This window comes from Balaenoptera musculus, chromosome 14 (genome assembly GCF_009873245.2).
Source record: "Balaenoptera musculus isolate JJ_BM4_2016_0621 chromosome 14, mBalMus1.pri.v3, whole genome shotgun sequence".
NCBI classification, from domain to species: Eukaryota; Metazoa; Chordata; class Mammalia; order Artiodactyla; family Balaenopteridae; genus Balaenoptera; species Balaenoptera musculus.
Window position 1 is genome coordinate 29,205,632 of NC_045798.1, and position 21,450 is coordinate 29,227,081.

Genomic DNA, 21,450 nt, shown 5'->3' on the forward strand with positions numbered 1-21,450 from the left:
CACCGCAGACAGCAGGCTATGCAGGTCACATAAATGCACAGGGACAGCCCCGCGGCTCTGCAGCAAACGCAGCCAAGACGTTCTGCAGGCAGCTTCTCAGCCCCAGAAATAAGGTGGCACCTGTTCTGCCTGAAATTCCCGCACCAGCTTGAGCTATGCTGAGTCCGCACCCCTCATCAGTGCCGTCACCTACTGAGGGCAGTGATGGGAGCGCGGCCCCTCAGCCTCCTCCGTGAGTCACCCCTAACTTCTGGCTCCTGAACCGCGTGCGGGGCCACCCGCCTCTCCACCTCCATCTCCCCCTCCAGTTCCCCCTCTGGCTTCTCCTCCATCTTCAGGCCGCGGGATGCCCCGGCATCCCCCGAACTTGGCTGGGATGCTGTCGGATGGCAACCACAGCTGGGGCGGCCATGATTCTCCATAGGCCTCCAAAACAGCAACCCCCAAATAAAGTGAAATAAAAGACCTTGATCTGGCCTCACTGAGTTTCCCCTGACTTTTCTCATAAAGGGCTGAGGTGACTCTGGCCTCACCCAGTGCTGCCTTCCTCACAGAATATTCTTCAGCAAACACTCAGGCCTGCCCTAAGCCAGACCCCGGACACACAAAGTGAGTCGGTCAGGTTCTGTCCCCAGGGCTCACAGAGTGGACATGATGCATGCTGCTCTGGGCAGGGGGCCTCCCCGACTTTCTTGAACTGAGCTGAGCTACTGCCGACCTTCCTCAAATCTGGATTTTTCTAAAAATAGGGCAGACTGGCTCTGTATTAGTGACTAGACCAATGAGCCTAAACACAAGCATAAATGGCTCTTGGCCAAGCCGTGACCTGAGCGTGGTAGGAAGGGAAGGACGGCTTAGGTGCCATCCCACTGGTCCCAGAATGAAGAATCTCTTCCGACCAAAAAGAACAAGAGAGAGAAGGGGAGAGGGGAGAGTCGGGGTGGCGGCAGAAGGAGGACGGCAAGGGGAACTGGGCAAACAGCCAGGCCCTGCTCTGGCACCCAGCACTGCCTGGGATGTGCCTCCCAAACACCCAAGCTCTTCATGCCAACCCCACTGGAGAGGAGGCCAGGGCTGACAGCCTCCTGGTCCATCCCTCCGCCACTCCCTCCACAAGGCTCGCTCCCAAATCCCACCAGAGCGAGAGGCAAAGGGAAACTCTGCACACGGAGAGGCTCAGCCAGAGCCACTCAATGCCAATTAAATATGAAACTGCTGAAATTTCCGAGTGTCCTGCCTGCCCACGCCAACACCTGTCTTGGATGTGTGGGGTATGTCTTGTTAACTGAGCCCAGATGGTTCGGCTCTTGGAAGGGGTGGCTGCCTTGCTGGCCTGTGCTCCCCCAGGCCTGGAGCCCTCCCCACTTGCCCACGGTCAGTAGGACCCCCGCTCATCTGGCCCCCGAACAGCTAGAGATGGTACCTTCTTTGCGTTGGACGATATCGTGTTGGCCATCAAACTTTCCAGATAGCTGCCGAGGCTGATTCCCTTCACGGTGATGACGGCTTCTTGGGTGAGCACGGTCCTGCAGGAGAGCGAGAAGTGAAGGAGCTGAGCAGCTGGGGGGTGGGGGGCACCCCCGCCCCGCCCCAGCCTTGGAGTTCAATGTCTGCTTACCTTCCTGGGTCCTCCGGGTGGGGTGTGTACACCAGCCTCTCGCTCACCGACACCCAGTTTGTGAGTGTGATCTTAAAACAGGAAACAATGGCTGTAGGTTCTATTTCTCTTGGATTTCTTCCCAGACCATCTGCCCCCCCACCTCCCATCCCCGAATCTGCACTTACTGGAGCCAGAATAGACGAAACGCCAAGGCCCACCAAGGCCCAGGAGGCACGGCCAAAGTACGGCTCAGGGACACCACGTCCTGGCCACTCCTGGCGACGGTCACCGCCCTCCCTTCACACCCCACCCAAACCTGAGCCGGGCTCATTAGCTGTCATCATTGTATGTGCAATATTTTTATGCCAGGCTCTGTATTTAATAAACATTTTCTTTCATTAATCCTCAGGACAATACTGTGAGGTTTGTTCTTTCTTAGAAAAGGAAAGTGAGGCTCAGAACAGGTTGATCACTGACACCCGCAGCCGTACAGCGATTCCGTGATAACCAGGATGCAGGCATGCGGCTGTCCCGCCCAAAGCCCTTCCTTTCCACTAGACCTCCTACAACAGCAAGAACCGTCCCTCTTTACTGACAACTAAGCTTTCTTGAAGGAGGAAGAGGAATTTTCCAAGTGAAGGAGAAGAGAGAACAATATATAAACTGTCAGTAATGGCTGATGTGGACACACCCACCCGGCTCCCTGTGACTTTGCAGAAGGGCTGCCTGGGCCAAGGAAAGGGGGTCCCTGACAGAGGTCCAGGCGGTAAACCAACGAGCCTCCGCACACAGTGACACGACCCACAGGGTAAGGGGCCTGACGTAAACCATGCTCCCGGGCCACCCATTTTCCCCAACACGCTCTTTGAATGTGCATTAGGCCAATATCAATGGTTCTTCATTGTGAGATGTGAGAGAGGAGGCCAGGAAGAAAGTGGCTGTTTCAGTGGCTGCGAAGAGCCGAGTGTGCTGTTGGCGGGCAGGATGGCGGCTGGGGGGGCGGGGAGGCACTGGGGAGGCACACGGGGGTCCCAGGGCTGCCAGTCTGTCCCCTGGCCTGCCCACTGGTTACAAAGGTGTGTTCACATCATTATGTGCGTTCTTCTATACATTTTTATACTGGAATAAAAGACAAGTAAGATACTGCTAAATAAACTCAGCCTTTCTATTAAAAATAAAAGATCACTTAGACCAAAGGTGGGCTGGAAATAAAATTAAATGAAGACATTACGCACCATCGTGGCCATTGCTTACATTGGTGGAACAGAGCTCCATTTTCTTTCCCACTGGATCCACAATAGAATGTTCTCTGATGTATGTCAAAGTCCTACTGGTTCCCAAAATCTGAAAAACAAAGCAAAACCAGCATAGTGACATGTTAGAAACTCCACCTTATATCCTGGAACACCGACCGCCATTTCCTATCCGCTACCCGTCTCTTCAACCAGGGACGCAGGTGCGGCTGCAGCAGCACCTCCAGCTCCTCCAGGTGCTCTGTCCAGCAGGTGGGACGGACACATGAAACAGGGACATAGGGACCGGTGCTTAGACAGAGGAGAAAGCAGGGCAGGAACTGGGGCGCTGAGGCCAAGGTTGAGGTCAAGGTCCGGCTGGTGAGTCAGCTGTGGACCGACCCTGACCCCCACCCCCTGGGCCCCCGCTGTGCGGAGCCAACTCTGGGGTTCAGGCCACACCAGGCAGGACGATGAGGCTGGGGTGGGGGGACTGGGTGTGGGGAAGGGTGGGGGACCGGGGGTCATGGGATTTTGGGGGTCCTGTGGGCAGTGTCCCCACTGCAGGTGGGTCAGGGGATGTGTTGAACGCTCAGGTGGACGATTAACTCAATTCACAGAGAAACAAACCATCTCTGGGGCTTCCCAGAAATCCCAAATGGGAAGGTTGTCATTCCCTGCATATGGTGCCAGCTGGGCCGGCGGGTGTAGACAGCTGTGTGAGTGTAGCTGGGGGTCATGCGGGTGCAGCCGGGCTCCACTGGGGGCTCACCGCTCTCACGAGGCCGGGCAGCCCCCACTCGGTGCTGAGGAGGCGGTGGCTGTGAAGCCGGCCCCGGCTGTCCACACTGCGCTCCAGCACGTCGACGCCCACGACACTGGGGTTCATGGGATTCGGGTACTTCCTCATGGCAGCCTTGATGACTGTGTCCCATGGGTGGCTGGAGGAAAATGCAACCACCAGCATGAGCGGGCAGTGGGTCCAAAGTCAGGTCAACCCTGTTCTTCAAGCTTTGTTCCAACAAATATGCCTGAGGAGTTGGGCTCTGGACCCAGATCCTGGATCCCTGATCCCCCGGGCAACCAGGGGGTGGGCAGGGGGCGCAGACCAGGCTCAGGCTTGGCTGTACCAGCTTGGCTGAGGGCCCCCTACTTCCCCAGCCCTGCAGAGCCTAAAGAGGCAGAACCTTTTGGTCTGGGGCTTCTGGGCAAGAGACAATGTCCCTATCCCCTGCCTGTCACCACCTTCCGTGCTGCTCTGTGGGCTGCAAGGCCAGGGGGCCAGGGCTCATTTCTGCCTCCACCTGGTCGCAGTAACTGTGGGGGCCCTTTTGCTGACCGCCCGCCTCACCCCTGCAGCCCACCACAGGCCAGAGCAGCACACCTGCCCAACACGGATCGCCCACAGCTGCTGCCCAGCTATGAGGTCCTGAAGCAACTACTTTGTTCCAACTTCTAAACAGTATGTGACTTGAAATGGCTACATATGTTTTCTGATTATTAAAAAATGTATTCGAAATTTTGAAAAATAACACAGGATGAGGAAAATAAAAATCCACAATTTCACTATCTGGAGACAAGTCTGTGCAGGCATCCTATAGACCCCACCCCTCCCCTCTGGCCCTGAGCCCTGGAGTGAGGGGTGGACACCAGTGTCCCCGTTTATTTCCTGACGTCAGAGACCACACAGCTGCCCCTGCTCCCCGGAGCTCTGGGCCTGTTGAGGGCAGCAGCCGTAAGGGCGTCCAAGGGCTCAGAGTCTGGGGTACTTAGGGTGGACCTTCCCCAGGCGCTGCTGTCCTGGTTTTTCCTTCAGGATGTGCGCCCAGGTGCATCCCCACAGAGGTGGGTGCGTCTCGACAACACCGTTGTTTCCCCATATGTACCCACACAGGTTTGAGCGGCATGTACAGACACAGCCCAGACCCAAGACCTGGAGACACGCATGCATGGACATGCACACACTCAGGAATTAAACTGGGATCATGCTCCTTACATGCACTGATCACCGCTTTTTATATGTAACAGACGAACATTTTCCTGCATCATGAGGCTATTATCAGAAATATGACTCTAAGTAACTGCACAACAGGCCACCCTGTGGACAGTGGTGTAACCAGACCCCTCTGGCGCATTATTATTATTTTTTTAATCTAGCTTTTCTTTTATTTATATTACTTTCATCATCATTTAAACTTGGAAACCTTACATTTCTTTTTTTGCTTTTTGTTTTGAATTTTATTTATTTTTTTATACAGCAGGTTCTTATTAGGTATCCATTTTATACATATTAGTGTATACATGTTAATCCCAATCTCCCAATTCATCACACCACCACCACCACCCGCCACTTTCCCCCCTTGGTGTCCATACATTTGTTCTCTACATCCGTGTCTCTGTTTCTGCCCTGCAAACTGGTTCATCTGTACCATTTTTCTAGGTTCCACATATATGCGTTAATATACGAGATTTGTTTTTCTCTTTCTGACTTACTTCACTCTGCATGACAGTCTGTAGATCCATCCACGTCTCTACAAATGAACCAATTTCGTTCCTTTTTATGGCTGAGTAATATTCCACTGTATATATGTACCACATCTTCTTTATCCATTCGTCTCTTGCTGGGCATTTAGGTTGCTTCCATGACCTGGCTATTGTAAATAGTGCTGCAATGAACATTGGGGTGCATCTGTCTTTTTGAAATATGGTTTTCTCTGGGTATATACCCAGTAGTGGGATTGCTGGGTCATATGGTAATTCTATTTTTAGTTTTTTAAGGAACCTCCATACTGTTCTACATAGTGGCTGTATCAATTTACATTCCCACCAACAGTGCAAGAGGGTTCCCTTTTCTCCACACCCTCTCCAGCATTTACTGTTTGTAGATTTTCTGATCATGGCCATTCTGACTGGTGTGAGGTGATACCTCATTGTAGCTTGATTTGCATTTCTCTAATAATTAGTGATGTTGAGCAGCTTTTCATGTGCTTCTTGGCCATCTGTATGTCTTTGGAGAAAGGTCTGTTTAGGTCTTCTGCCCATTTTCTGATTGGGTTGTTTGTTTTTTTAATATTGAGCTGCATGAGCTGTTTATATATTTTGGAGATTAATCCTTTGTCCGTTGATTCGTTTGCAAATATTTTCTCCCATTCTGAAGGTTGTCTTTTTGTCTTGTTTGTAGTTTCCTTTGCTTTGCAAAAGCTTTTAAGTTTCATTAGGTCCCACTTGTTTATTTTTGTTTTTATTTCCGTTACTCTAGGAGGTGGATCAAAAAAGATCTTGTTGTGATTTATGTCAAAGAGTGTTCTTCCTATGTTTTCCTCTAAGAGTTTTATAGTGTCTGGTCTTACATTTAGGTCTCTAATCCATTTTGAGTTTATTTTTGTGTATGGTGTTAGGGAGTGTTCTAATTTCATTCTTTTACATGTAGCTGTACAGTTTTCCCAGCACCACTTATTGAAGAGACTGTCTTTTCTCCATTGTATATCCTTGCCTCCTTTGTCATAGATTACTTGACCATAGGTGCATGGATATTATCTCTGGGCTTCCTATCCTGTTTCATTGATCTATATTTCTGGTTTTGTGCCAGTACCATATTGTACTGATTACTGTAGCTTTGTAGTATAGTCTGAAGTCAGGGAGTCTGATTCCTCCAGCTCTGTCTTTTTCCCTCAAGACTGCTATGGCGGGCTTCCCTGGTGGCGCAGTGGTTGAGAATCTGCCTGCCAATGCAGGGGACACGGGTTCGAGCCCTGGTCTGGGAAGATCCCACATGCCGCGGAGCAACTAGGCCCGTGAGCCACAATTACTGAGCCTGCGCGTTTGGAGCCTGTGCTCTGCAACAGGAGAGGCCACGATGGTGAGAGGCCCGCGCACCGCGATGAAGAGTGGCCCCCACTTGCCGCAATTAGAGAAAGCCCTCGCACAGAAACGAAGACCCAACACAGCCATAAATAAATAAATAAAATTAAAAATTAAAAAAAAAAAAAACACTACATACTAAGATCCAGCAATCACACTCCTTGCTATCTGCCCAAATGACTTCAACTCTTATAGTTCTTATGTTCACACACACACACACACACACACACACACACACACAAAAGACTGCTATGGCTATTCAGGGTCTTTTGTGTCTCCATACAAATTTTAAGTTTTTTTTGTTCTAGTTCTGTAAAAAACGCCATTGATAATTTGATAGGGATTGCACTGAATCTGTATATTGCTTTGGGTAGTATAGTCATTTTCACAATATTGATTCTTCCAACCCAAGAACATGGTATATCTCTCCATCTGTTTGTATCATCTTTAATTTTTCTCATCAATGTCTTATAGTTTTTTGCATACAGGTCTTTGTCTCCCTAGGTAGGTTTATTCCTAGGCATTTTATTCTTTGTGTTGCAATGGTAAATGGGAATGTTTCCTTAATTTCTCTTTCAGATTTTTCATCATTAGTGTATAGGAATGCAAGAGATTTCTGTGCATTAATTTTGTATCCAGCTACATTACCAAATTCATTGATTAGCTCTAGTACTTTTCTGGGGGCACCTTTGGGATTCTCTACGTATAGTATCATGTCATCTGCAAACAGTCAGTTTTACATCTTCTTTTCTGATTTGGATTCTTTTTTTTTCTTTTTCTTCTCTGATTGCTGTGGCTAAAACTTCCAAAACTATGTTGAATAACAGCGACGAAGGTGGACATCCTTGTCTTGTTCCTGATCTTAGTGGAAATGCTTTCAGTATTTCACCACTGAGAATGATGTTTGCTGTGGGTTTGTTGTATATGGCCTTTATTATGTTGAGGTAGGTTCCCACTATGCTTACTTTCTTGAAAGTTTTTATCATAAATGAGTGTTGAATTTTTTGAAAGCTTTTCTGCACTTATTGAGAGGATCATATGGTTTTTATTCTTCAATTTGTTAATATGGTGTAACACATTGATGATTTTCATATGTTGAAGAATCTTTGCATTTCTGGGATAAACCCCACTTCATCATGGTGTGTGATCCTTTTAATGTGCTTTTGGATTCTGTTTGCTAGTATTTTATTGAGGATTTTGCATCTATGTCCATCAGTGATATTGGCCTGTAGTTTTCTTTTTTTGTGATATCTTTGTCTGGTTTTGGTATCAGGGTGATGGTGGCCTCATAGAATGAGTGTGAGAGTGTTCCTTCCTCTGCAATTTTTTGGAACAGTTTGAGCAGGATGGGTGTTAGCTCTTCTCTAAATGTTTGACAGAATTCACCTGTGAAGCCATCTGGTCCTGGACTTTGTTTATTGGAAGATTTTAATCACAGTTTCAATTTCATTACTTGTGATTGGTCTGTTCATATTTTCTATTTCTTCCTGGTTCAGTCTTGGAAGGTTATACCTTTCTAAGAATTTGTCCATTTCTTCCAGGTTGTCCATTTTATTGGCATAGAGCTGCTGTAGCAGTCTCTTAGGATGCTTTGTATTTCTGCAGTGTCTGTTGTAACTTCTCCTTTTTCATTTCTAATTTTATTGATTTGAGTCCTCTCCCTCTTTTTCTTGATGAGTCTGGCTAATGGTCTATCAATTTTGTTTATCTTCTCAAAGAACCAGCTTTTAGTTTTATTGATCTTTGCTATTGTTTTCTTTGTTTCTATTTCATTTATTTCTGCTCTGATCTTTATGATTTCTTTCCTTCTACTAACTTTGCGTTTTGGTCTGTTCTTCTTTCTCTAGTTCCTTTAGGTGTAAGGTTAGATTTATTTGAGATTTTTCTTGTTTCTTGAGGTAGGCCTTGTATAGCTATAAACTTCCCTCTTAGAATCTGCTTTTGCTGCATCCCATAGGTTTTGGATCATCGTGTTTTCACTGTCATTTGTCTCTAGGTATTTTTGATTTCCTCTTTGATTTCTTCAATGATCTCTTGGTTATTTAGTAATGTATTGTTTAGCCTCCATGTGTTGTGTTTTTTACGTTTCTTTCCCTGTAATTCATTTCTAATCTCATAGCATTGTAGTCAGAAAAGATGCTTGATACGATTTCAATTTTTCTTAAATTTACCGAGGCTTGATTTGTGACCCAAGATGTGATCTATCCTGGATAATGTTCCATGTGCACTTGAGAAGAAAGTGTAATCTGCTGTTTTTTGGATGGAATGTCCTATAAATATCAATTAAATCTATCTGGTCAGGAGGGTGGGAGGGAGGGAGATGCAAGAGGGAAGAGAAATGGGAACCTATTGTATATGTATAACTGATTCACTTTGTTATAAAGCAGAAGCTAACACACTATTGTAAGGCAATTATACTTCAATAAAGATGTTTAAAGAAAAAAAAATCTATCTGGTCTAGTGTGTCATTTAAAGCTTGTGTTTCTTTATTTTCTGTTTGGATGATCTGTCCATTGGTGTAAGTGAGGTGTTAAAGTCCCCCACTATTATGGTGTTACTGTCAATTTCCTCTTTTATAGCTGTTAGCAGTTGCCTTATGTATTCAGGTGCTCCTATGTTGGGTGCATATACATTTATAATTGTTGTATTTTCTTCTTGGATTGATCCCTTAATCATTATGTAGTGTCCTTCCTTGTCTCTTGTAACATTATTTTAAAGTCTATTTTATCTGATATGAGTATTGCTACTCCAGCTTTCTTTTTATTTCCATTTGCCTGGAATATCTTTTCCATCCCCTCACTTTCAGTCTGTTTGTGTCCCTAGGTCTGAAGTGGGTCTCTTGTAGACAGCATATATATGGGTCTTGCTTTTGTATCCATTCAGCAAGCCTGTGTCTTTTGGTTAGAGCATTTAATCCATTCATGTTTAAGGTAATTATCGATATGTATGTTACTACTACCATTTTCTTAATTGTTATGGGTTTGTTTTTGTAGGTCTTTTTCTTCTCTTGTGTTTCCCACTTAGAGAAGTTCCTTTAGCATTTGTGGTAGAGCTGGTTTGGTGGTGCTGAATTCTCTTAGCTTTTGCTTGTCTGTAAAGCTTTTGATTTCTCCATCGAATCTGAATGAGACCCTTGCTGGGTAGAGTAATCTTGGTTGTAGTTTCTTCCCTTTCATCACTTTAAATATATCGTGCCACTCCCCTCTGGCTTGTAGAGTTTCTGCTGAGAAATCAGCTGTTAACCTTATGGGAGTTCCCTTGTATGTTATTTGTCGTTTTTCCCTTGTTGCTTTCAATAATTTTTCTTTGTCTTTAATTCTTGTCAATTTGATTACTATGTGTCTCGGCGTGTTCCTCTTGGGTTTATCCTGCCTGGGACTTTCTGCGCTTCCTGGACTTGGGTGGCTATTTCGTTTCCCATGTTAGGGAAGTTTTCGACTCTAATCTCTTCAAATATTTTCTTCAGTCCTTTCTCTCTCTCTTCTCCTTCTGGGACCCCTATAATGCGAACGTTGTTGCATTTAATGTTGTCCCAGAGGTCTCTTAGTCTGTCTTCATTTCTTTTCATTCTTTTTTCTTTATTCTGTCCTGTGGCAGTGAATTCCACCATTCTGTCTTCCAGGTCTCTTATCCGGTCTTCTGCCTCAGTTATTCTGCTATTGATTTCTTCTAGTGTATTTTTCATTTCAGTTATTGTATTGTTCATCTCTGTTTGTTCTTTAATTCTTCTAGATGTTTGTTCTTTAATTCTTCTTGGTCTTTGTTAACATTTCTTGCATCTCTCTCCATCTTTGCCTCCATTCTTTTTCTGAGGTCCTGAATCATCTTCACTATCATTATTCTGAATTCTTTTTCTGGAAGGTTGCCTATCTCCACTTCATTTAGTTGTTTTTCTGGGGTTTTATTTTGTTCCTTCATCTGGTACATAGCCCTCTGCCTTTTCATCTTGTCTATCTTTCTGTGAATGTGGTTTTTGTTCCACAGGCTGCAGGACTGTAGTTCTTGCTTCTGCTGTCTTCCCTCTGGTGGATAAGGCTATCTAAGAGGTCTGTGCCAGTTTCCTGATGGGAGGGACTGGTGGTGGGTAGAGCTGGGTGTTGCTCTGGTGGGCAGAGCTCAGTTTAACTTTAACCCACTTGTCTGCTGATGGGTGGGGCTGGGTTCCCTCCCTGTTGGTTGTTTGGCCTGAGGCGACCCAACTCGGGAGCCTACCCTGCTCTTTGGTGGGGCTAATGGTAGACTCCAGGAGGGCTCACACCAAGGAGTACTTCCCAGAACTTCTGCTGCCAGTGTCCTTGTCCCTGCAGTGAGACACAGCTACCCCCACCTCTGCAGGAGACCCTCCAACACTAGCAGGTAGGTCTGGTTCAGACTCCTATGGGGTCACTGCTCCTTCCCCTGGGTCCCGATGCACACACTACTTTGTGTGTGCCCTCCAAGAGTGGAGTCTCTGTTTCCCCCAGTCCTGTCGAAGTCCTGCAATCAAATCCCACTAGCCTTCAAAGTCTGATTCTCTAGGAATTCCTCCTCCCGTTGCCGGATCCCCATGTTGGGAAACCTGACATGGGGCTCAGAACCTTCACTCCAGTGGGTGGAATTCTGTGGTATAAGTCTTCTCCAGTTTGTGAGTCACCCACCCAGCAGTTATGGGATTTGGTGTTATTGTGATTGAGCCCCTCCTACTGTCTCATTGTGGCTTCTCCTTTGTCTTTGGATATGGGGTATCTTTTTTGGTGAGTTCCAGTGTCTTCCTGTCTATGACTGTTCAGCAGTTAGTTGTGATTCCGGTGCTGTCACAAGAGGGAGTGAGCACACATCCTTCTACTCCACCATCTTGAACCAGTCTCCTCTGGCGGATTATTTTGATCATGTCCAACCTTCACTGTACAATGAAGGCAGCAGGGCAAACTGGTTCACACCAGCCTTTCAACATACGTCTTTTTCCTTAGGGTAAATTTCTAGAATGAAATTACTAAATTAAACATCAAAGATTATGAACATATTGAAGGTTTCTGTTTCATCTTTGATGTCCTTTTTAAATATAACTTACTGACCATGAATTTACTTTATCCTCATAAAACACTCATCCCAGGTCAAAAAGCTAGCAATGAGACACAGACTAGAGCCGGGCCTCCCAGCCCTTACTCCACGATCTTTCTGTCACACCCATGGCCTCTGCACTGTCAGGCCTGGAAGCCCCGCTCTTTAACAAAGAAATGCTTTTTCAAGCTGGGAATCGTGTCACGGCGCTAACAGTCCACCAGCTCCAACATAAAGAATAAAGGAGCAGAGATGAGGCTGGTCCTGACCACTCTGCAGAGGACAGGGAGCCCTTTCTTCTCAGGAAAAGAACTGTCGGGGCCACAGCGACAATTCTGGGGAAGGAGGGAGAATCCCACCTACTCATGAGAGCAGAGGGTGGGGGATGGAGGCTGCCCAGTGAAATAAGCTGTGAGCTTTGTAAGTCAAGTTCCCCAGAGTAGTTCCCATAAACAATCATTACTTGAGGTCCGAATAGGGTTTGCCTTCTAAAATTACTTGAAATTATCTAAAAGTTGAAATATTGTATAAGCAATATCACACAATGCTTCTTTTATATAGAAACTTTGGCATCTTTCTAATGATGATTTCAACTAAATACAATATGCTTAAAACACGTAAAAAATAATTTCCAGACATCAACAGAATGATGCAGGAAAAAGATAAACATAATAATATTTTTTAGGGACTTTCCTGGTGGCGCAGTGATTAGGAATCCGCCTGCCAATGCAGGGAACACGGGTTCGATCCCTGGTCTGGGAAGATCCTGCATACCGTGGAGCAACTAAGCCTGTGTGCCACAACTATTGAGCCTGTGTGCCACAGCTACTGAAGCCCACGCGCCTAGAGGCCGTGCTCCGCAACAAGAAAAGCCACCACAATGAGAAGCCCGCGCACAGCAATGAAGAGTAGCCTCCACTCGCCACAACTAGAGAAAGCCCACGTGCAGCAATGAAGACCCAACGCAGCCAAAACTAAATAAATAAATAAATTTACTTATTTTTAAAAATAATATTTTTTAAATTACAAGGTTTAAGTACACAAGTCAGTATCACACACTTCTTGGTTAAAGAAAATAGCCCAATACTCATTTGACTGGCAAAAGCTGAGAAGTCTGGCAATGTCAAGTGTCGGGAGGACGTGGGAGCAGGAAGCCAGGCCTGCAGGTGGACATGTGAACGGGCCCCACTCCTGGGAGAGGCAGAGAAGGAGAGACTTGCTGAAGTTCATCCTCGGGATAAAGGTCCCCAGCCTGGCCGAGGCTCACGGTGAGCATGGTGGCCTGTGAGCCGCACCAGGGAGGCCTCCGTGCCCGTCCTGCAGGAACGGGCCAGCAGCAGCACTGGGGGCTGGGGGCACACGGCTGGGCTGGCAGCCAGGGAGGGGGCAATTGCTGGTCCCACTTGGGGGCATTGGAGAGGAAGAACAAGGCAACTCTACGCTCAGCGAGGGTGTCGGAAATAGGAAGTGGGGTGAGGACACAGGGTGCCTGGGACCTGCCTACAACAACCCAGGGGAAGGAGCAGGGGATGGGGGCACGTGAGACCAGACATCTGTGAGAGGCACTGTTAGCCTGCAGGAGGGCACTGCACTCATTATTCCAGTCTCCACTCTTGCATAACGTGCATAATAAGGAGTCCAAAAAAAAAAAATTGAAGGAGAGACTTCACCGGTGGCACAGTGGTTAGGATCCTGCTCTCCCAATGCAGGGGGCCCAGGTTCGATCCCTGGTCAGGGAACTGGATCCCACATGCTGCAGCTGGGAGTTCACATGCCACAACTAAGCGGCTTGCGGGCCACAGGTGAGGAGCCCATGAGCCGCAACTAAGAAAGCCTGCGTGGGGACTTCCCTGGTGGTGCAGTGGTTAAGAATCTGCCTGCCAATGCAGGAGACACAGGTTCGAGCCCTGGTCCAGGAAGATCCCACATACTGTGGAGCAGCTAAGCCTGTGCACCACAACTACTGAGCCTGCGCTCTAGAGCCTGCGAGCCACAACTACTGAGCCTGTGTGCCACAACTACTGAAGCCCCCGCACCTAGAGCCTGTGCTCTGCAACAAGAGAAGCCACCGCAATGAGAAGCCCACACACCGCAACAAAGAGTAGCCCCCACTCGCCGCAACTAGAGAAAGCCCGCCTGCAGCAATGAAGACCCAACACAGCCAAAATAAATAAATAAATAATAAATAAATAAATAAATCTATTTAAAAAAAAAAGAAAGCCCGCCTGCCGCAACTAAGACCCAGCGCAATGAAATAAAAAAATAAAATAAAATGAAATGGAATGGAAATGAAATGAAATAAAGTAAATATATATTTTTTAAAAAAAGATAAAGGAAAAGTGCTCAGACCCCAAGAGACCCCGGGCCAGCCCAGTGGTTATTGGAGCAAGGCCCGCAAAGCTGGGCTCTCTGGCCCCCCCGGGAGCCTGGGCACTGCTGGGAGGGCCTGCCCTTCTGGCTGCATGACATCAGCTGAAGCTGCAGGAGCCTGAGTCAGGCCACAGACTGCCAGCCTCTCCCCAGGAGTGACAGCCGGGCCAAGGCTGCATGGTGGTCACTGCTGAGCTGTGCACTCAGGGCCCATCCCTGATGAGAGAGTAAAAGGACTCATTTTACTACACCTGGATCCCTGGTTCTGAGCGAGGGCACAGAAAGGACGCGGGAGGCCTCGCTGGTCGGGAAGCACTGGCAGCCACAGGGGTGGCAGCCCAGCTACTGTGCTTCCCCAGCCACCACTTCTCCTTGAAACAACTGACCACAAACTGTGGTCACTCAGACGTGGGTGTCGGACAGGCATTTTCTCAAAGATTAATGAAGTGAGCCTGTCACTTGGAGGAAAACACCTGATGGCATTTGCTGCCAAAGATAAAACTTGAGCTTCTAAGTGAAAACTGGAATTTTAGAAAACTTGCATCACTACCATGGGCCTGCTGCTTGCCCCACACTGTACCCGGTGACCCACACAGCCAAGTGACCAGTGCAAGACATCACAGATCACATGGGAGAAGGACTCATTCAAAGTACGAGACGGGCCAGTTACTCTGGCCTTCGTGGTGTCAGATTTTACACTGCAATTAATTTGAGAAACTACTGCTTGTTTCGTTGCAGTAGCAAAGAACAACCACGACTACTTTTAAAGACTTTTGAAATATCTTTGCCAACTAGGTTTTACTCACATACAGTGTGAGGCTGGATTTTAATCATTTACTTCAACCAAAACAACAGACTGCAAACACTGAATGCAGAAGCCGACAGGACCATCAAGTTAGCGTCCATGCAGGGACCTCCCTGGTAGTCCAGTGGTAAAGAATCCGCCTTCCAATGCAGGGGACACGGGTTGGATCCCTGGTCGGAGAACTAAGATCCCACGTGCCACGGGGCAACTAAGCCTGCGCACCACAACTACTGAGCCTGTGTGCCTCAACTAGAGAGCCCACGTGCCGCACCTACAGAGCCCACACGCTCTGGAGCCCATGTGCCACTAGAGAGAAGCTTGGGTGCTGCAATGAAAGATCCCACATGCTGCAACGAAGATTCCGCGTGCCGCAACTAAGACCCGACGCAGCCAAAAAATTAATTAATTAATTATTTTTTAATAAAATTAAAAATTAAAAAAAATAAAATCTGTTGACAATAAAAAAAGTGTCTATGCAGCCCGACATTATAGAAATTGGGAAAAAATAAACAAAACAGTGCCACTCTTACTACTTTGAGGGGTTTTGGAAACTACAGGTATTTTAAATTTAAGAAATGTTATTTATGTTAATGTAATGGGTTTATTACTGTTAATTTTAATAAATTAATAAATATCTTAAAATTTATCCGTTTTAATTTCTAATATGGTAAATATTAGTAGATTTAACCCACATAAACAAACACTGTTTGGGTCCCCAATATTTTCTAAGAGTGTAAAGAGGTCCTACTGCTGACGAGTTTGAGGATTTCTGGCCTAAGTAGGCCCTTGATTAAGTGACCCAGAAATATACACAGGAGTGGTCACCACAACATGATTTGTAATAAGGGGGAAACAATGTCCCTTCAATAAGAGAAAGAAAAAATGGTGACATATTCTTTATGGAATAAATGGAATATTAGAATATTATACAGCTGAGATACAAATGTGTGTGTGTACATGCATACACCCAGATCTCAAACAGATACACACACACACACACACAGATCTCAGGAACACACTGTTGAGAAGAAAGGGAAACTGAAAAGATCTGTACAAGATGGTGCCAGTGATTTCTATTTTAAAAAAACAAACAATACTACATTTTGTTTATGGAACATATACCTTCAGGAGGCTACCCACCAGGTTCACAATCATGACCGCCTGTGAGAGAGAGGAGGGAACAGCACTAGGAGGGGACAGTGGGCACTTCACCTCCTACCTGTAACATTCCATTTCTCTTATTTAAAAAGGGAGGGGTTCCCTCCTCCTGACCAGAGAGCAAGCCTGCTTTAGGGCAGCCTCTCCTCCTTACTTCCCTGAGAGGGACACTGCCTACTAGAGACCTCTCCTGGGAGCTGCTGGAATCCAAGCAGTGTACGGCCTTGACTCTGCTGGGAATCTACTCATACTGGCTGTTATTAAACATTTTGTTATAGTCCACCTGAAACCTCAGTCAATGCTGTAAGGATGGGATTTATAAACCTGCATTTACAAACCTGTTAATTTTTAAGTGCCCCTTTCTATATGTTTCTATTTCGGTCCTATATTTTCCACTACTATTTAATCTACTTGAAACCAAAGGGCTCTCCATTTCTGTGGGAGTTTATACTGCTCTCAGCTCTGTCTGATCTCCAGTGCCCAGGGTTTCTTCGGTGTGTGAACAATGGAGGAAAACTTGACTCAAAAGCTTTCGTGCCCCGGCAAAGGAAACAACACGAAACAAAAAGACAACCTACGGAATGGGAGAAAATTTTGCAAACGATGCAACTGATTAATTTCCAAAATATACAAACAGCTCATACAGCTCAATAACAACAACAACAAAAAAAACCCAATCAAAAAATGGGCAGAAGACCTAAAGAGACATTTCTCCAAAGAAGACATACAGATGGCCAATAGGCACATGAAAAGATGCTCAACATTGTTAATCATTAGAGAAATGTAAATCAAGACTACAATGAGGTACCACCTCACACCAGTCAGAGCGGCCAACATTAAAAAGTCTACAAATAACAAATGCTGGAGAGGGTGTGGAGAAAAGGGAACCCTCTTACACTGTTTGTGCAAATGTAAATTGGTGCAGCCACTATGGAAAACAGTAGGGATGTTCCTCAAAAAACTAAAAATAGAGTTACCATATGATCCTGCAATCCCATTCCTGGGCATATATCAGAGAAAACTATAATTCTAAAAGATACATGCACCCCAATGTTCACTGCAGCACTATTTACAATAGCCAAGATATGGAAGCAACCTAAATGTCCATCTAAAGATGAACGGATAAAGAAGATGTGGTATACGTACACGACGGAATACTATTCAGCTATACAAAAGAATGAAGTAATGTCATTTGCAGCAACATGGATGGACCTGGAGATTATCATACAAAGTGAAGTAAAAGTCAAGCAAAGACAAATATCATATGATATTGCTTATATGTGGAATCTAATAAAAAAGTGATACAAATGAACTTATTTACAAAACAGAAATAGACTCACAGACATAGAAAACAAACTTATGATTACCAAACGGGGAAGGTAGGGAATTAAATTAGGAGTTGGAAATTAAAATATACACACTGCTATATATAAAATACATAACCAACAAGGACCTGTGTATAGCACAGGGAACTATACTCAGTATCTTGTAATAACCTATAATGGAAAAGAATCTAAAAAAGAGTATATATATATATATATATATATATATCTGAATCACTTTGCAGTACACCTAAAACAAATACAACATTGTTGGACTTCCCTGGTGGTCCAGTGGTTGAGACTCCATGCTTCTACTGCAGGGGCGCACTTTGCGCCCTGGTCAGGGAACTAAGATCCCACATGTCTGTGGTGCGGCAGGGGGTGGGGGGGGACTAATACAACATTGTAAATCAACTGTATTTCAATAAAAAAGATTTTTTAGAGTCTTTGTGCCTGATTATTTTTGGCCTTTCAAGAGTAAATTTATTAATTTCCAATCAAATATTCAACAAACATATAAAAAGAAAACAAGTACAGAAAGAAAAAGGTGTGTAATCCTCAGAGGAAAAAAATCAGGGATTTCAAGGGACTAAGCAAGGGGAAAACTCCACGGTAAGCTCAGCTAGAAAGCCAGGCTTCCAAATCTGTACCATCCTGCAGATGTGATGCTGCCACACAGCATCATGTCACCCGCCCTGGCAGCCGCGTGACCTCCCCACAGCTGTCTTCCACATTTGTCAATTCTCATCATGGCGCTTAGCGTTTAAGTTCAAAAATCAATGGGAGGAGATCTGTGCCCAGTCCACAGGAGCTCAGGGGTTGACAGGAATTCCTCTGGTGGACAGTCGCCCTCATTTCAAAGGACATCTGCTCCCCAGGATATTCCTTGGTCCCTCTCTGAGCACCTACTACGTGCCAGGGACACAAAATGAATGAAGTGAGGGTTGAAGCAAGGATGCACACTACCACACGGATGAACCTCAACAATCATGCTAAGTGAAAGCAGCCAGACACAGAAGACGGTTTGGTGTATGATTGCATTTATGTGAAGTGTCCAGAAAAGGCAAATCCATAGAAACAGGAAGCAGATACTGATCTGGCTGGGGAGAGGAGTGGAGAGTGACTGCAGATGGGCATGAGGGGTCTTTGCAGGATGAGGAAATGTTCTAAAACTGGACTACGGAGATGTTGTACAACTATGTAAATTTACTAAAAGTCGTTGAATTGTATGATTTAAATGGGTGAATATTATCAATAGTGACTTTTCACAGCTGACAATTCACTTCTGCTTGTCGACCAACATTTCCTGAATGTGTAGGGCAGTCCTGGCCTGAGCTGCACAGCCTGGGCATCCACCATCTGCAGGAACTTAACCTGTCCCCTCTGCATCCAGATAGTGCCCGCCATGCCCCATCTTTGGGAGAACTGAGAAAATCGCTGGAGTCAGTCTGGGAATGGAACCCCAGATGAGATTTTTCTATAAGCTGCAGGCTGTACAAAAATCAACACTAAAATTGGATCCCATCAAGTCTAAAGATTTCATTAAAATAATTTTGGAGGTTTTTAACCCACTGATAAATTTTCATTATAATTTTACATGAAAAGGCCAAAGGATGACAATTCTATTTCATGCAGTATTTTTTAAATTAAAAAACGAAATGCTGTTCTAAGTGGGATCAAGGAATTTAAATATCTTAGTTCCTTTAAAAAATATGAAAGAATGAGCTCAGAGTGTCACAGATAAAGTGACAAGAGAAAATACCGCCTAGGTCACGAGGGCACTTGTAATCAGCTGGAGGCTTTCCGTGCCCACAGTGCATTCAGGGCCAAAGCCCCCACGTGCCCACGCCGGCTCCCTCTGGAGGCCGTGATCAGCCACTCGGCGGGTCCCGCCCCCGCCCCTTGTGACAGCCCCGCGCGACGTGAGGCCAGGCCAGCGGGGGCGAAGACGCGGTCCCCCCACCCCGGGCCCTTTCAGGTCACTGCCCGCAGCGCGGCCCAACGAGGGACAGAGCCCGCCCTCCCGGAGGCCGCGGCCCAGGCCCAGGCCAGTCTGGACCCACTGCGGCCGCAGCCGGCTCACCCGAACACATGCTCCGAACTCCAGACCCTCATCGCCGCCCACACAGAGCGCGTCCCGGGGTGCTACAGGCCCGGGGAAGCTCCAGGGCCGGGATGCTCCGCTCCGCGGGGGGCGGGGCGTGTGGACGCGGTGTGCCAGGCATTCAGGGAGTGGGCGGGTCGGGACTGGGCGGGGCGCCCGCCCATCACGAGAGCGGCAGCACCACGGCTGCGCGGAAGGACTGGCAGTAGCCATGCCTGAGGCAGACACCGACTACGCAGCGGGGCGGGGGCGGGGCGGGGGGCGGGGCGAGGCCCCCCGGAGCCACTGCGGGGGATGGGGGCGGGGCTCATTCCTACTGGTCAGGTGGTCCAAATTTTCCCAAAGCTCCTTCCAGCCATGCTGGTTCCCACCGTTGGGAAGAATAAGGAACAGTGTGTGTGTTCCACCAGCCCAACAAGTCTCTCCGCGGAGTGGGGCGGGGAAGGAAGCAGCAGGTGTGGAAAGGCCTTAAACCAGAACGTGAGGCCCCTCGCAGGCAGTCCGCTGCGGGGTTCGAAGACCCCACGAAATCCAACCCTTTATGTAGCCAGGCAGGTGCGACCCTAGAGACCCGGATGTCAAGTGAGCGGACTGACAGCACCGCTTGTCAGAGCTCATCCTAAATTAACCCGGCAACTGGAGTGGCCACTTGGGTTCGCTACTTGTCTTTGTCCAAAGGAGAAATATATTTCTCATTCCCATAGAAGGTAGGGCTGCAGCCTGAAGCCAGGTGCTCCCTGTAAGTTAGGATAATGTTTCAAAAGGATGGCTCCCATGTCCCTGAGAAAAAACATTCCTGGGTTCTTCAACTGGCCAAAGGCCTACTTAGCCTTTAAAAATATTCACATAGGACTTCGCTGGTGGCGCAGCGGTTAAGAATCCACCTGCCAACTCAGGGGACATGGGTTCGAGCCCTGGTCCAGGAAGATCCCTCATGCCGCAGAGCAATTAAGCCCATGCGCCACAACTACTGATCCTGCACTCTAGAGCCTGCAAGCCACAACTACTGAGCCTATGCGCCACAACTACTGAAGCCCGCACGCTCTAGAGCCCACAAACCACAACTACTGACCTCCCGTGCCACAACTACTGAAACCCGCGCACCTAGAGCCCGTGCTCCGCAACAAGAGAAGCCACTGCAATGAGAAGCACAGGCACCGCAACGAAGAGTAGCCCCCGCTCGCCGCAACTAGAGAAAGCCCGCGCGCAGCAACGAGGACCCAACGCAGCCAAAAAAGTTTTTTTTAATTAAAAATAAATAAAAACATTTACCTAGATCTCAAAAAGACAACTTAGAAGTGTTTTAGAGTAGATGCTTTAAGAAAGGGTAAAGGAGAGACCCTTTCCCTTTTGCACTCAGGAAAAATCATTTTTACTCTAGATTTGTATTTACCCTGCACTACCACAAATACAGTTCAAATGCAGAGGAGCGAGATGCTAGTTTGAGAAGAGGGTGACCCTCTGCAGAAAGAGCTGGGGTGTAAGGGCAGCACCCAGCGCAACACCCACAGCGAGCGGTCATCCCGAGCCTACCTGTGCGATGAGTCAGTGAAGTGGGGAGAGAGCAGAAGCAGCCCAAAGACCTGGGCTAGGACCCTGGCCCCACCATCTCCACGCTCCACACACTCCACCTTTGCCACCTGCGCTCTAACCTCACGGCGATCTTCCCATGTCAGCGCTGCTGCCCATTTTATTAGCGAGCAGACTGGGGTTTGAGGAGGTGTAAAAGTGCGCCGAGTGATCACACTCTGAGGGCAGAGCTGAGATGAATCCCCCACAGCCATGCTGCAGTGACTGGCCATTGTAGCCAGCTATGGAACACACCCTGTGCTGGGCTCTGAGCTCAGTGCTGTAATTCTGGCTTTAAAAAGCATCATCATTGGACTTCCCTAGTGGCACAGTGGTTAAGAATCTGCCTGCCAACACAGGGGACACAGGTTCGAGCCCTGGTCCGGGAG

At 47.0% G+C, this 21,450-nt stretch overlaps 1 protein-coding gene across 26 annotated transcripts in view; it reads right to left on the bottom strand.

The window, feature by feature from the left end:
- Positions 1 to 21,450, bottom strand: part of PRELID3A (PRELI domain containing 3A) — a 105,921-nt gene that overhangs the window by 59,709 nt on the left and 24,762 nt on the right. For 14 of the 26 annotated variants that reach the window (XR_005022628.1, XR_005022629.1, XM_036874931.1 and 11 more), the window contains exons 1-5: positions 19,472 to 19,611; positions 3,605 to 3,773; positions 2,836 to 2,944; positions 1,619 to 1,689; positions 1,424 to 1,526 (exon numbers count right to left, since the gene is read on the bottom strand). Coding sequence is in view for 24 of the 26 variants with exons in the window: in XM_036874931.1 (XP_036730826.1) it covers positions 1,424 to 1,526; positions 1,619 to 1,689; positions 2,836 to 2,944; positions 3,605 to 3,773; positions 19,472 to 19,503 (484 nt within the window). In the remaining 2 variants the exon portion in view is untranslated. Of the gene's footprint in view, positions 1 to 1,423; positions 1,527 to 1,618; positions 1,690 to 2,835; positions 2,945 to 3,604; positions 3,774 to 19,471; positions 19,612 to 21,450 lie in introns of those variants that run through there. The other 12 variants (XM_036874954.1, XM_036874943.1, XM_036874956.1 and 9 more) reach the window with 2 other exon arrangements.